The following is a 16295-nucleotide window of genomic DNA, read 5'->3' on the forward strand; positions in this document are numbered from 1 at the left end:
CCTAGAAGAATTTTTAAATACCTGATTGTACAACTAAATTATATTGACACAATTCTGTACTCCATGTATACGAATAAAGATTTCTGTATTCTGTATGCTAATGGGGAAGTCTAGTAATTATGTCATGGACTGGTATCTAGCATGCTTGAGAGACCAACAATAAGACTACAGTTCAGGAAGAATAAAGCTTTATTATGGGTATGCCCAGTGGAGGGAGCGATTCAGTAGTTCAACAATGGTGTGATAGATCACAATCTTAACAATCAGCCATGGCGTGTAAACTGACTTCTACGTAACTTAAATTAAATTGGCCTTCAATTATATTTCACAATGCCCTCAATCTGTTAGTAAGCACTTTGGTGTGAACTGAACACCATATATCATCCTGTTGGCACTGCTCCTTCTGGATTGTTAAATCATAATCAACAGTTTTTGCAGTATACAACTGAGTAAGTTAAGTAACTACATCCTTTTGTTTCATCAAATAATTTTAGACATAAATAATTCAAATAGGTATTTTATTTTTTTTCATCTATTAAATTACAAATATATTAATAAATAGATAATTTGTCCTAACTAATAAAGATTGATGAAATACAAACTGCAGCTGTATACAATATATATGTTTTTATGTAAAATAGAAATATACGTTGTTGAAAATCTTGAATGTTTAAAAATTGATATGAAATTTAAAAAAAAAATCACACATCTGTTGTAATGTTTTGAATATATAGCTTACCTATAATTAAGAATAAAATATTTTTTGTCCTAAGGGCCACAACTGAAACAACGTAATAAAATAATTTATAAAAAATAATGTATTGAGGGAAAAATCAATTTTGTTCACTATAATTAGTGTAAATGACAACCTACCTGCGTCAAATGAAATGATAAATCTATAGAAACTTTTACTGTAATGTATTTTTACTTAATCCAATGTTGCCATACCTTATACCGACCGGTATGTAGAACCAAAATATATGTAACTTGTGTGTACTTTGTTCATTTTTGAATAAACTATGTTTAAATTTGAATTTAGACTTGATTATATAGATGACAAGGATATGAATAATGGTGAAGAAGCTGTTTTGTTCAGTATAATACTGGATAATTACATTCTTTTATCCATTCCTTGAAGTTTTTCTTCACATTCTACAAAAATCTAGAACTTTGTATCAGTAATACGTTCAATTAAAAAGACAAGTCCATCTGCCTACCTCTCAACTGAATATGAGTTGATGGGTTCACATCCCAAACTGAAAGTCTGAATTTGCTATTGTATGATCTCAATAATTATCTTTCAGATTTCACAAAAAACTATCAAACAGTTTTTCTCACTGTTATGCTGCCAAGTTGTTTTGAATCAATAAATATTTTATTTTATTGTGTTCATTTGTAATGGACATTAAAAATACTACTAACTCGAAAGTTGTTTGAGTTAAACTTCTCTGACAAACAAACTTTTAAAGTTGATATTTGAATCAATAGTGCTACAAGTTCTTATTTTAATTTCATCAAACACAGATTTGATGAGACCTCTTTGTAAAGATATTCTGAAGAAATGCTTATTTAAGAGCATTATAATGACTTTGAAGTTACTAAATTTAATTAAGATGTTTCATCTAAAGAGTTACATTATAAAATGAATGTTCAGTTTATTTTAGAGCAACTTCTGCCACAAACAACTGATATGAGATAAAAAGTTCTTATATAGGTTTAAGATTATTAGTCAACATTGTGTATTTAGTACATTGTTTAGTTTTAGAACAAATAAACATGGAGGAAGAGACAGTTGTGATACAAACCAAACTGGGTCAGCTGAGAGGTCTGGTTAAATATTCTGTTCTCAATGACAAGACTTACTATGCCTTCCTGGGTATACCATTTGGCAAACCTCCTCTTGGGGACCTCAGGTTTAAGGTAACTGTTTGTACTTATTACTAATGTGAAGTACAGAGTGTAGTGTCTACAGTGTACAAAGTACACTACACTATCATGACTACGGTAACAGTCACAACTTTATACTTGAGTGACAAATAAATTGGTGAGTAATGAAATAAATTGGGTATTTATTTTTGTAGCGTGCAGTTTTCCAGAAGATTCACAGTATAATTACAGCAAATAAACAATATCATAATTACAATCAGCTAATTAATAATTAAACCCCTACACAAAGAACCACTTTATAATGAGCGTTAGCAAAGTCTATCACTCGTGGGGCTGGAAAAATGTCTTTTCTGTCTGTCCACACAGTATCTCAAAAATAAACTGTCCAAAAGACTTAAAATTTTGTATGAAGCTTCATTTCATATGAGGGAAAAATTTTGACGATGGTGCATGTCGCAAAATTGGATTTAGCTGAGTGTTGGAAAATAGTTTTACATGTGTCTTATAGGTAATAATGATGATAACAAAAAATTAACATAATAAATACCTATATTTGTAAACAAACAAAGTACATTCATAAGAGATTTTAATATATGACATATCAACACATCTAGGCTAATTAATCCCAACATGTAAAACTTTACTTTATGGTGATTTGGTGTACAGATTTGATACGAAACATAATTTAATAAATAAAAATTTGAATGTATCATGTGACAAGATATCTCGAGATAGATTTTATCTGTAGACTTGAAAATTTTCCATGAAACTTAATTTCTACATAGACAGGAATGAGTTCTATGAATTTGGCTGAGCATTGTTGAAGACTTTGACACTCAGGAGAATGACACTTTTTCTCTCCTATTTGTTGGGGGATGTACAAAGTTCTTTTCCATATGATTTGTCTGTCATTTTATTTCTCAGTAATAAAATAAGCTATTGGAATTTTGCATTAAACCTCAGCAAAGGCTACACATGTTGTGGTCTACTTCATTGAACTAATTGTTTGAATCCACTTTTTTATGTTGAGGCGTGGCACAAATCCTAGCATCCCTATTTTGGCTTAAATCTGCCGCTCATGTGAAGCTGGTGGTGTGTATATAGTGCAGATTTGCCTGACAAGATTTCTTGGCAAAATGTGATAATTTATAATGCTTTCTTGCTGGCAGGACAAGAAAGAACCATTCAAAAAGCTTGATTTAGTTGATTGTAGAGATAGCACAAAAATGAGACTCATCAAAGAACAATCAGTGTCTTTCTTGATATCTCAAAAGCATTTGATACTGTTATTGCTTGGTATATAAGCTGGAAGGCTGTGGTGTACAGGGATAGCACACCAGTGGCTCCACACATAACTTACTTGAGCAGCAGAAGTCAATGTGTTCAGGTCCAGAATACAGTATCAAGCAGTATTAGAGAATACCAAGGAGTCCCACAGTGATCTATTTTGGATCCTGTCCTTTTCTTCATTTATGTGAACATCATCCATGCATCAGCCTCTTATAAGAAAAATCATTCAATACGCAGATGACACAACTCTCTATTTCCAGGCCAAATCTTTTACTTGTTTGTAAATTCAAACCTTCTTTGATCTCAATTCCTACATTCAAAATTTCCTGGTAAATAATCTCAAAATTAATCATTAAAAAACAAATTACATCAACTTCTTTTTACGTGGGATGAATATTTATGAAAGCCCAACAGTAATGGTGGATAACATTCTTCTGGAGGAAAATGATTCTGCTAAATTTCTAGGAATACACCTAAATAAAGGAAAGTTCACATTAAAAATATATATTTTAAATTGGCATCTAGAATTTTTGTCCACTAAAATTTATCAAAGGCTTGTACATATGATATTTTAATGATGGCTTACTACGGATTAATATTTCCATACCTGCCTTTCAGAATTTCTCTATGGGGCAGTTGTACAATATCAAACTTGGAAAGAGTATTAAGACTGCAAAAGAAAGCTGTTTGAATCATTGCAAAATTAAACAACAGAGAGTTGTGTTGAAGTGCCTTTAGGGAGCTCAACTTGCTAACTCTACCCAGCTTATACATTTTAGAGACTCCATTTTACTTTTTATTTAAGTGTAAATTGAAACAGGGCAATTATATACACAGACATGAGCTAGGGAGCGCTTTCGAACCCGACAGCATAGAATAGCAGCATTTTAACGCCTCCCTTCTCAAGCTGGGATAAAACTCATTAAAAAGCTCCCTGAAACACTAAATTTAGAAACAAAACAAAAAAATAAAATCCAATTAAAACAATACCTTGTGTTTTTTACTCGGTTGGCGAGTTTATGGAGCACACTCGGGATTGATATCCATAGTAATGTTGCAAACCTGGGGGTTGATCCCACGAATTTTGTCTGTTTGTATGTGCATGAATGTGTGCCTGTATGTACGGAAAGACTAGAGAATGGATTTAGTTTTTAAGATAAATTCTGTGAAAAACTGCTATTATTATTGACCATCGCAATACAATGTAATATATATTGTTAACGCAATAAATATATTCTATTCTATTCTATCTATGTCTAGATGTGTTCTTTAGTGTTGCATAGTAGAAAGTTTGTTGGGGGTATGTGTTGTCATTTATTTAATTGTGATTCAAACTACATAGGCTGTGTGAATATTGAGGGTGGCTCCAGTTCACCATCCTCTTAGTGCAGAATCTAGAATCTGACACTGTCACATACTAGAAGGAGGTTTTCACATAATAAAGCTATGGTAGGAACGTAGATGCTGCACTAAGAGTAAGGTGAACTGGAGCTAAACTCAATCAACCTTTTCCATCATGGCTATATGTAGGTAGACTGTGTACCCAGCAGGGATCACTTCTGGCTGGTTTATACCTACCAGTTGAACCCACCACTGGGCACAGCAAAAACCAATGGTGTTGTGTCCAGTAGTGGCACATCACTAACCACAAATGTTGAGATTCTGGGGTTCATGGGCAATTGGATAGGTCTAGTCTACTGTGGGAGATGACTGTTGGAGTTGGTGTGGTTTGTTCCCTAACCTCAGAGGTTCTTGTTAACCTCAACAAGGGTGTGCCACCCCCTGACTACTTTGACTGGAGAGGCTGGTTCAGAGCTGGCCTCCCCTTCTTCCGGGGAGACATGACTGAGATTAGTGCCCTAATTGTTCCTCATGGATCTCGATAGGAGGCGGCCCCTACTCCCTAACCTTACCTATCTTGAATATCCTGTCACTCCGGAAGCAGCGCAAAGGTTCTTACAGGACTAAGTGCAATTTATAAGCTTCTTGTCCTAAGAGAACATAAAAAAAATGTAGACTGTGTTCACAGTAATTGCAAAGCCAAACTATCCCAAGATGGAGAAGGCCGTGTCAAGTCAGCATCAAATACAAAAACAATAACAACTTCTTGTTTTCATTTTTAATACCAGTTGCTAAGTTGCCTACCTTTTTACTTTTCTTTATTTTTGAACATAATTTAAATTTTAAATTAGTATTATTTACAGTAAAAGTACAATTTGTATTCACAGTCTTGAATCATCTCACAGGCACCTGAACCTTACGGAGGATGGGAAGGCATCTGGGATGCTCTCACAGATGGCAACGATCCCAAACAACCAGTCTTCATGAACATCACTTGTCAATCAACTCCAGACCATGAAACTATTGGCAGTGAAGACTGTCTTTATCTCAATGTTTACACAACTGAGGTGATTAAAATACCCGATTGTACTTTCAGTAAGTTATGTTAATATAACAAGTGTAAAAGTACTTAAAGATTTGAAGGAACTGTTTTTTTTTCAATGTTTAACCAAGGTTGATCCAATTCTTTATTATTGAGGCTGATATAAATTTCTTATCATGATATCTTATTATTAATATTATTAATTGTTAAATTTATGTTAAACACCACTGAATGATGAGCTAGTTAATTAATTAAAGTAATTGAAAATATAACAGGATTTCGGACATTTGTCATAAAAATCCTCTTATCCTTAAATAAAGTTTTAAATAAAGAATTAAGGTAATTGTTACAGGAGTGTGAGACCGACTTAATACAAAGCATGTTCTACCAAACATTGATTTTCATTCCTTTTTACCTTAAACTCTATACATTTTATTTTACCTTTATTGTTTAAACTTTCCAAAACAACATTGTGTTGAAATTATAGTAGACATAATAAGATATTAATCTGCAATATATTGTAAATTGAAACTTTATATTTTGGCACAGTTTATTTTAAAAATATATTTTTATTATAACTTTTTTGATGGCAACAATGGGTTCCAATATGATATTTTGTTAGAATATTAAATGCAACAAACAAGTTAATAAAAATAAATAAAATTTGTTGTGTCAAACATGTATTTACGTTTAAACGTATGTAGATAACACATTTAACGATGATGTTACGCACTACATCATTCTCAGCTTTCATTCTCTGAAAGTAATAAATTACTGTTTGACCAATCTACATGTTACCACTTAAAAACGTTTTGCATTACTCTCTCCAACGTAAGCTGGTCTGAATGATACTTAAAAACTAGAAAGTCAAAACTTACATAGTACAGTTTTATTTTATTTATTACAAACTGAGGACTTTCCAAACATGTTCAAATTATCTGTTCTACTTATTAAAAAACAATTTAAATTTGTATATTTTAGGTATTTTCAATTTTATAATTTAAAAGACCACAATAGTGGCAGGGATTAATTTATGATTGTATAATCTGTTTCAGCATCCAGACAAAAGTACAGAAAATAAACCAGTGTTGTTCTCCATTCCCGGTGGTGGTTTCTTATGTTGGTCAGGAAGTTCGACTAAAACAGGTGTTGAGAATTTCATGAATGGTGACGTAGTTGTTGTCTCTTTTAACTACAGAGTTGGAGCTTTTGGTGAGTTACTATTTCAGGATAAAATATTTTAAGTATCTATTCCCTCTAAAATCTTTACTGAATTTAAGCTTTCCAAATAGGCATATAGAATACTGTATTTCAGTGATTCTCAAAGTGAAATACTGTCAGAGACGCTGTCATTAATCGACAATGTACCCTTGTCAAACAAAGCAATCAGTCATAGGATAGATGGCGTGGTAGAGAATATTAACGACCAGCTGCTTTTACTTGTATTCTAAAAGGTAAGGAGTTTGCAATGCCGTTGGGACAGACTAACAAAGACCCCCATTTGATAAGTTAAACAAATCAAGGAATCTACTACATGCTAAGATCTGTTTGGTAATTTAGATAACTGTATGAGTTTCCTCAACATTGACTAACAATAAAGTGTTGGAGTATGTACTGACAGTGGCAGTTTAATGGTGGGTCAATGAAAGAAAACTTCAAGCTCTCCTCGGGCAGAAGCGACCAGTGTGGTTTGGACCCATTGCATGATAAGTAGAGAAGCATTTGATGTTGAAGATCTCAGTAAAAAACTGCACTATGTACTTAAGATTGGTGTGCAATAAAGTACATTAAAACACTCCTAAAATGGCAAGATCTATTGAATAAATGTGCCAAGACATGAGATTTTAACCACTTGTGTGTCTTATTCTACAGTAATTCTCATTGGTTGTCTCTTGGCAACTTCCTTTCTAGGGTGTCTGAGCTGACACACACGAAATATATACTTACAAGAAGAATGAAATCCATGCCAGTTCCAACAAATTTAGTGATAAGCTTTCTGTCAGTTATAGCTTTTCTTACTGATTTGTTTAAGTAGAGCATGTTAACACAAATATTTTAAACATGCCAGAACAAAAAGGAAAGATTTAAAATGTACACGATCTGTGGAATGCTGTAATGGCTAAAGGTGAAATCAGATTTCCCGCCTTGAAACAGCTTATTGAAGAAAATTATTTTAATGTAAGAGTTGACTCTAATGATGTGTTTTTGCATTATTTTTCCAAACTGAGGTTCTGTTTTGGTTAATATCTCCCTATTAACGATGTCAACTCTATAATGTGTGTATCAAATCCATGTTAAGAAGAAATACCCCCTGCATCTAAACGTTCCAGAGAGTGAACAACTCATTGATATCCAAACAGATACTTAAGTCTGGATTCAAAATTTACTTCTTCCTAGAGTTTTGTTTTAAAGTCGAAAAACAATATTCGCAAATTGCCAGGAAAGCATACTGTATGTTGGTAGTGGGGAGATAGTTAAATAAAGTAAGATATTCAAAAGTTATAATATAATTAACGATTTTACTAAAATGAATTAAATTAATGAGATGTTGTGAAAAAGAAAATTATTAAGTATATTCTGTAATGAAGTTCAGGTTTGTCACAATTGTTTAGAAGACTACAGGCATTATTTATTTATTTATTTATTTATTTTTGTCTTCCAACGGCTTAGCCAATTTACAATCAGTATAGTTAAATACAGGACATTATACATATATAGTAAGCAAAGTAGCACAATGTTGAGACGGTGTACAAGAGATATACAAGAAATATTAAATTGTACAATTGCAAAAACAAAACAAAATATTTTCTAAATAATGGAGACAACAACGTGAAGAGTACAATGGCAAAGATTAAGACAAGATGCTGACTTAACGACTAATAAATGCCGACTAGTCAAACGTAACAATAAGCTAGAAGTAATAACAAACAACGGTGCAACAGAAAGCAACAACAATCAATAAACACAACAATAAACTGCAATAACAACAAGCTAATAAAAATATGCAAAAATGAATAATGTGTGGTTAAAGCGATAACAATGACACAAACAAGAGATAAACTATGACACTAGCGATAACAACAAAGAATAATCAGTAACAATAGCCTGCTAACAATACTAGGCATGAAATGTAACAAGTTAATTAATACGGAAGCAACCTTGATCAGGCCATGCATAACAAAACCACTTGCACTGGTTGTAGTGGCCCTCTAAAGGCACCACTCAAGAGCACATCACTGCACAAGCCAAAGGTGGTCACGTGTCACGATTGGAGGCTTCGAACAGCTGATCTGAATGACGAGGGCGGGGTATGGAAGAAGTCTAGGTGATCAGGAAGTGTGTTGCCCAGGCGCTGGACTCGAAACAGTGAGCTATTGGCTGCATATAAGGTATTAGTTGAGGTTTTCGCAAAAAGTGCCCTTGACCTCGTGCCAGAAGGTACCCTGAAGTTTATTCTTTCCAGCAAATCAGGGCAGTCCAACTCTCCTCTGACCAGCTTGTATAAGAAAAGTAAGTCCTGACTGACACGCCTTGATTCCATGGAGGGTAGGTTTAGGAGCCGTGAGACTTCTTGCACAGGAACATCCAGATATCGGAATCCTAGTCTAACACCAACCAACCTCAGAAAACGTCTTTGGATCTTCTCTATGTTGTCTTTTAGATACTGCTGGTGAGGAGACCAAACAACACTGTTGTATTCTAAGTGCGGTCTCACCAGGCAGCAGTACAAGAGTTTGAGAACGTTTAGATCAGTAAATGACTTAGAAGCTCGGAAGAGGAAGCCAAGGACTTGAAGAGCGCTATTGCATATATGTTGGACATGGGGCTCCCAGCTTAGGGAAGAAGTAAAGAACACTCCAAGATCCCTCACCTCCGATGTTCTGGATAGTGGCACACCTCTGACAGAGTAATCATGCAGTATAGGTTTTGAAATGCGATAAAATGAGATGCAAACACATTTGCTCAGATTCAGCGACATTTTGTTAAGACTACACCAGCGATCGACCCTGTTAATGTCATCTTGAAGTTGAGCCACGTCCAAGGCGGAAGATATAACGGAGTACAGCTTCAGGTCGTCCGCAAACAACAAGTGTTTGCAAGTCAGGGAAGAAACCACATCATTTATATACAAATTGAATAGGATGGGCCCGAGATGGGAACCTTGTGGGACACCGCTTGTTACTTTGAACTCCTTGGAAAGGACGTTGTTATATTTCACTACCAGCTTCCGGTTATGTAGGTAGCTTTTAAGCCACTGGAGGAAGGGTCCTGAAAATCCCGATGCCCCCAATTTATTTAACAAATTTTCATGGCACACTCTATCGAAGGCTTTAGAGAAATCCATTTCTATGGTGTCAATCTGCTTCCTTCGTTCAAATGCTTCGATGATATGGCTTTGAAAGAGAACGAGATTGGTGGAGGTAGACCTATTTGAGATAAAGCCATGTTGACTAATAGTCAATTTGCTGCTGATCATGAATATGATTCTGCTCAGAACAATCTTCTCGAAGATTTTGGCTAGTATTGGTAAAATGGTAATGGGCCTGTAATTCTTTATATCATTTACTGAGCCTTTCTTGTGTATGGGAACCACATGGCCAATTTTGAAGATATCCGGGAATACTCCTTCTGATAGTGATCTGTTGAAGAGTGTGGTTAAGGGACGGGCGATGACGTCAGCACAGTGCTTAATTACTGTCGGTGGGATTGAGTCGGGGCCCGGACCTTTTTTAGTGTCAAGATTCTTGAGTGTCTTCAAAACCTCCGATGGACTTATGCGGCAGGTAGAAAATTGGTGAATAGATGAGCTGGAGATTCGATTGGACTGCAATGGGTCATTGGCCGGATTGAAGACTGAGGCAAAAAAGTCAGCAAACATGTTCGCTACATCTCTTTCAGAGCTTGATGAGATGTCGTCAAAACGCATGGTAGTGGGGGTTGCATTGTTATTATTTAACGATTTCATATAGCTCCAGAAGAATTTTGGGTTATCAGTTATTGAAGTTTGAACTGTATTCATGTACCGGTTGAAACAAGTGTTGGACAATGACTTGCACTGTGCTCTTACTGCAGCGAATTGGTTATAACTAAGCTGGGAAAGGGTCGATTTGTAGCGTCTGTGGAGAGATTTTTTCAAAATTGTAAGGCGGATCAACTCCTTAGAAAACCATTTAGGGAAGGCTGACAATCCCATCTTCGTCCTCGGAGAGAATTGAAGTACACTCTTCTTGACTGTGTTAACAAATACGTTGAATGCTTCATTGACATCTCCCCGAGCAACCGAGTCAGCAAGGTCAAGAGCCTGTAGGTCCTGGAGTACGCTAGCATAGTCACAAAGCTTGACGTTGGCCTGATAAGTTACATTTTTTTGGACATTAAATGGTCCAGATATAGTCATAGACAGTGCTGGATGGTGAATATCCTCTGGAAGCAGCGGATCCGGGTCATGAGAGACTGTTATGTTTTGAGAAGAGGAGAAGAAACATAAGTCAAGGATTACACCTCTGAAATTGGGAATCTTATTGACTTGAGTAAGGCCAAACAAGGTTGCCATATTTTGAGGAACTTGAAAAGAGCCGTCACGTGATGCGCACATCGAGGTCCAGTCAGCATTCGGCAGATTGAAGTCTCCTAGAAGCAAGATGTCTTGAAACCCATTAAAGTTGACAATATCTTCGAGAGAGTCGGAAAAAATCAGTATAACATGCTGTAGGTTTATTCGGAGGAATATAGACGCCACCAAGGAGCATTTTCTTGCCGTAGGAGAGACAGATAGAGACAAAAATAGCCTCTGATGGGGTGCAAAACAGGGACTTCAGCACATTTGATGTTGTTAGATATGGCGATTAGCACTCCACCACCACTCTTCTTATTAGTAGTGTCGAGCGCTCTGTCGCTCCTAAAAAACTTGGTAGCAGGATAGGCCGAGTTCACTGGTTGCGATGCTAGGTAGAAGGTTTGTTTCTGTAAGGACTATTATATCATGTATGCAAGTGGTTAATGATTGACGAATTTCAGCTAGTTTAGTCCTAATTCCATTTATGTTTTGATAATAAATATTCAGTTGTGCTAACCCGTTGGAAGAATTTAGTTTTTTGGCTTATTTACAATTTTTGGAGTTCCATTGACGTATTTTTATGGTGAGATCAGATTCGCCGTTCTTAATGCGAGAGTCCAAAGTTTTACGTAGGTTGTCCAGAGTCTTACGTTCGCTAGGAGTCCTGTCGTGAGAGATAGAAACGTCGGAGAGTTGTACTCCATCCAGGAGATCAGATGAGAAGTTCCTGAAGAAGAATCTTGCTTCTGCTGGACTCTGCAGAATGAGTTTGATAGGACGGGATGACTTAGTAGAGGGTTTGCCGATGCGAAAGAAGGTGAAATTCTGAGAAGTAAGCTTAACTGAAACTAGAATTTTATTAATCTTATCCAAGTCATACGCCTTCTTTTCTGGTAGAAGTGGGCTAGTACATTCGGGAACGTTGAAGATGATAACGTTAGACTGTCTTGAAGTACGATCAACTATTTCCGAGTAAATGTCGTCAGTAGGTAGAGGATCGCTTCTTTTCTGAGACTCTTCTAATAAGTATTTGACTTCATTTTCAATCTTGTTTATACGCGGTTCGATCTCAGAAAAGGCTCTTGACAGCCTGCCGAAGCTATCCTTTAAAGTAGCAATGTCGTTGGAAATAGGTTTCAATATCAGCCTTTGTCGCAAGCGAATCCATTTTCTTAAGGATGTCTTCCAAGACACCTGTGACCGGAACCGGAGTAGAAACATCTTTATGACAATCCACTCTGTTGCAGAACCATTTTAAGGCAGAATCGTTTGCCAGGCGTTTATATTCAGAGGGACTCAGAATACTTTTTAGGCAATCAAAATGGAACCATCTGTCGCAGCTATCGCACTGTATGCTCTTGGTATCGTCGGTTACCTTTATCATACATCGAACACAAACATCGATGTTATTCATGGTAGCTTTTTATGTGCGGTAGATGGATGTTGAGTATAATTTGTTATAGTGCTGCTAATGTAGGAGGAAGATATTGAGAAGGCCGTGGCAAAAAAAGATGTATAGTTTCCTCTATGGATGACGTAATCTTGACAGCAGACAAGTTGTTGGTTGAGGATGGTGGAACGGGAGTGATATTTCTTTAATGAGGCCTATTAGGCGAAACAAAGAAGGAGGTTAATAACTAAGCAACGTAGATATCCGACATCTTGATGATATTTAGTTAATCTACAAATGATCACACGCACCTGACAATCTAGAAAATATGTAAGACAACATGCAGGCAACACGGTGATAAAATAGCTTACATGCACAGTTCATACGAATTGCAAACTGTAGGCATCATGCATAACAGACGTGCTGGGCTAATATACACTCTATATTTCACAGTCTATGACTATAAAAGAAGAAGACAATTTAAGCAACAATTTGTAATCGTCTGCTATCCTGCACATTCAATGTTAGTGAGATAGGTTGTTTTAATTTAATCAATAGTGAAATATTTAGCAAAGCATATTTAAAAATTATAATATTGTTGCACTCACTCGATTAAAATGAAGAGATAGATCCAACATTAGAGCACTTGAACACCAATGAAACTAAGAAAGACAGCTTAATTATTAGCACTAGCAAAATACGTTTGGATTCAAAACTGCCATCCAAAGAGTGTTGTTTTTAATTATGCTTCAGTATTAATTAGAACTTGGTTTAAGCACTTCTTTGAAGAATGTTATACTTCTATTAATAACATAAGTAAATTGATATCAATAAATTTTAGGTTTTAGACAAATTCAACAGTCATAAAACAACTGTGGTGGATCAGTAAAATTTTTAAGAAAAACTCTGTCATCATGAACAGTGGTTTCAAGATTTTAAATTTATTAAAATTAAAATTATTATTAAATCTATGTTAAAATAATTTTTATTTGTTTAAGGCATATATTTCAATTTTTTCAGGGTTTTTATCTTTGGAGAATGAAGAAGCCCCAGGCAATGCTGGACTCAAGGACCAGACCTTGGCCTTACAGTGGTTACATGACAACAATTGACAGTTTTGGAGGTGATCCAAACAATGTCACCCTTATTGGAGTCAGTGCTGGAGGAGCCTCGGTACACTTTCAACTTTTGTGTCCTCCATCCAGAGGTAATTTTTAAAAAATGCAAAAAAATTATTTGAGACATTTTGAATGAATAACACAATATGAATTTGTAAATGTTTCGGTTTATTTCAGGACTGTTCCATAAGGCTATTATACAATGTGGCTTTGCAAATAATCCATGGGCTAATCAAGAAGCTCCAAGGGAAACTGCTTTAGAACTGGCCAAAGCCTTGGGATGTACCTCTGAGGACTCTGATGAAGTACTTCAATTCCTCAAGTCTGCATCTGCCGATGATATAGTGGCTGGCACTCATAAGTTATGTATGGCTGAGGTATGAATACAAGTGTTTCAGCAGTAATGTTGTGGTTTGAAACAACAAAATGTGTCATCTTAAACTCATATTTCTCATTTTATACTAACTCTTAATTAAATAAATGCTATAGTAGTGGAACTCATACGCTGTGTACATCTGAATTATGACTTGCAACTTAAATATTTTACAGTTACATTAAACTAACATAACCACATTAAGATATTAAAAGTACTTGGTTTATATTGCATATTAAAGGCATATTTTCGTAAATGTTATAAACAATCAAATAATATTAGTAGTTATTAAATCAAAACCCAAATTACAGTATTATACAGTAGATATTTCCCCACTTGTTAATTGGCGCAACATTGGACATATAATATTTTGAGAACTGGTATCTACCCTCTTCTCAGGTGCCAAATTTAAAAAAATAAGGTTTTTTAAGCCTCAGCTTAGCTATATCGGTTTTGATGTACACTGGTTTATTTTTCATAGTACACACTCACTGTTTTATGTCTATACATGATTGGCCCTCCCCGGCATTTGAACCCGTGATCTCTCAGTTAGAGAGCCGAGACTGTAACCATTAGTCTATGGTGGAGGACTAAAAATAAGGTTAAGAATGTGAACAAATAACGTATTTAAACAGATAACAATAAACATAGCAAAATCAAAGCTGACAACAAAAATGTTGTAAATCAGAACAATAAAGATACAAGTACCTGAAATCCAACACAAAAGTAGAAGCACAAGCAAAAAATCATGATATAAGATGTTGAATTGTTTGTTTTTGCATACTTTGTCTTATCTTTTAGGATGTGACAACTGAAGAAAAGAGCAGATACAAGCTCTTGAAACATTGTGCTTCTGTTGTAACAAATAAAGATGGCAATTGTCCATGATCCAGTTGTTGTTCTTTAAAATCATACATCATCAATAATGAACTTTGAACAAAGAATAACCACGTGTCCATAAAATAAAACATCAAAATATAACAGTATTATTATTTATTATTATTGTGTCCTTGTAAAGAATACAACTTACACTTTGACAAGATTGACTAAAATTATTTGGTTAATGAATGTTTTAAATTTTTTTTATACCTAAAAAGCTTCAAATGACCTAAAAATTGCAACATTAGTCAAATAAAACATAACAGCCAGTATAAATTCAAATTTATTAATACTCCTTGCAAAATGTAGTTAAAAACCACCTATTTAAAAATGTATGGCGCAAACAACAACTTATTTTGGTTTTATTGTTAAATCTTATTTTCAGAGAAGGAAATAAAATTTCTTATTTGTAAAATGGTTCTCCAAACAGAAGAGGAAGAAAATTCCGGACTTTGTATTTACACCCAGTGTAGAAGTCTCTGAAGCAGAATCCTCCCTGCCTGATATTTCTGACAGTCTCATGGAAAGAGGGCAATTTACTCAAGTCCCTGTCATCCTTGGGTTGTTCTGTTAGAGAAGGAAACTGTGGCAAACCGTCTGTAAGTCTAATATTCATTTACTAACATTTTTTTTTAATTTTTTTAATATTTTAGTTTACCACAGTAAGTACATTGTCTGCAAAATTATAATGTTCACCAATGAAATCAAATATATCTTATTCATTGTGAAGTTTCTTCTACATTAGATAATAAAAATGTTTTCTTATTATGCTCTTTTCAGTATAGTTAGATTTAAACATGTAATGTATGGTTTTAAGAGCTTTAAGAGTTTTAAGTCATGCAGAGCAGAGTGGCGGATTTATCTTTTTTTTTAATCCTGGAAATGATCAAAGTATGCAGTCAAGGATTCTGCTGAACGTCCTAGGCAGAGCTCTATGAATTAATTGTTTATATATAGTTGAATATTATTTTATATTCTTTTTTATTTATTATTGTTGGGTTATTGTTGCTGTCCTTCATTGGACGGTACTTACCAATTTGCTTTTATAATTGTTTCTACTTATTATTATTGTTATGTCATTTTATACGTCTCTTATGTGTAAATTTGTGTATGTTGTTAGAATGATAATTAATAAATAAAAGATTTACTATCATGATTGTGAAAGTTTATAACTCATATAATATTAATATATAGACAACCAAATCCTTTGAACTTTGAAAATGAATTTTATATTGGTTTGTCATATTGTAATCTCTAAATTAAAAAAAATATCTTAAACAATAAGCATTCTTGGATATCTTTGTGATTTTTAAATTGAGCGATTATAAAATGCCCTTGAAATGTGCGTAGCCATTTGTTACGATCCAGTCCCCACGGTGGCTTGTGCGATTTTGCTACGTTCGTCGTCCCTCGTTTGG

The 16295-nt window shown here is 34.8% G+C and overlaps 1 protein-coding gene across 1 annotated transcript; it reads left to right on the top strand.

Moving 5' to 3' along the window:
- Positions 1-1551: 1551 nt before the first annotated feature.
- Positions 1552-15325, top strand: LOC124374048 (acetylcholinesterase-like). Its single transcript, XM_046832347.1, is given in 7 exon segments — positions 1552-1920; positions 5424-5585; positions 6616-6772; positions 13528-13613; positions 13615-13714; positions 13803-14002; positions 15263-15325. Coding segments are annotated over 7 exon segments (861 nt in total). The 5' UTR covers positions 1552-1776; the 3' UTR covers positions 15275-15325.
- Positions 15326-16295: the final 970 nt, after the last annotated feature.

This window comes from Homalodisca vitripennis, unplaced genomic scaffold, assembly GCF_021130785.1.
Source record: "Homalodisca vitripennis isolate AUS2020 unplaced genomic scaffold, UT_GWSS_2.1 ScUCBcl_7092;HRSCAF=14612, whole genome shotgun sequence".
Taxonomy (NCBI): Eukaryota; Metazoa; Arthropoda; class Insecta; order Hemiptera; family Cicadellidae; genus Homalodisca; species Homalodisca vitripennis.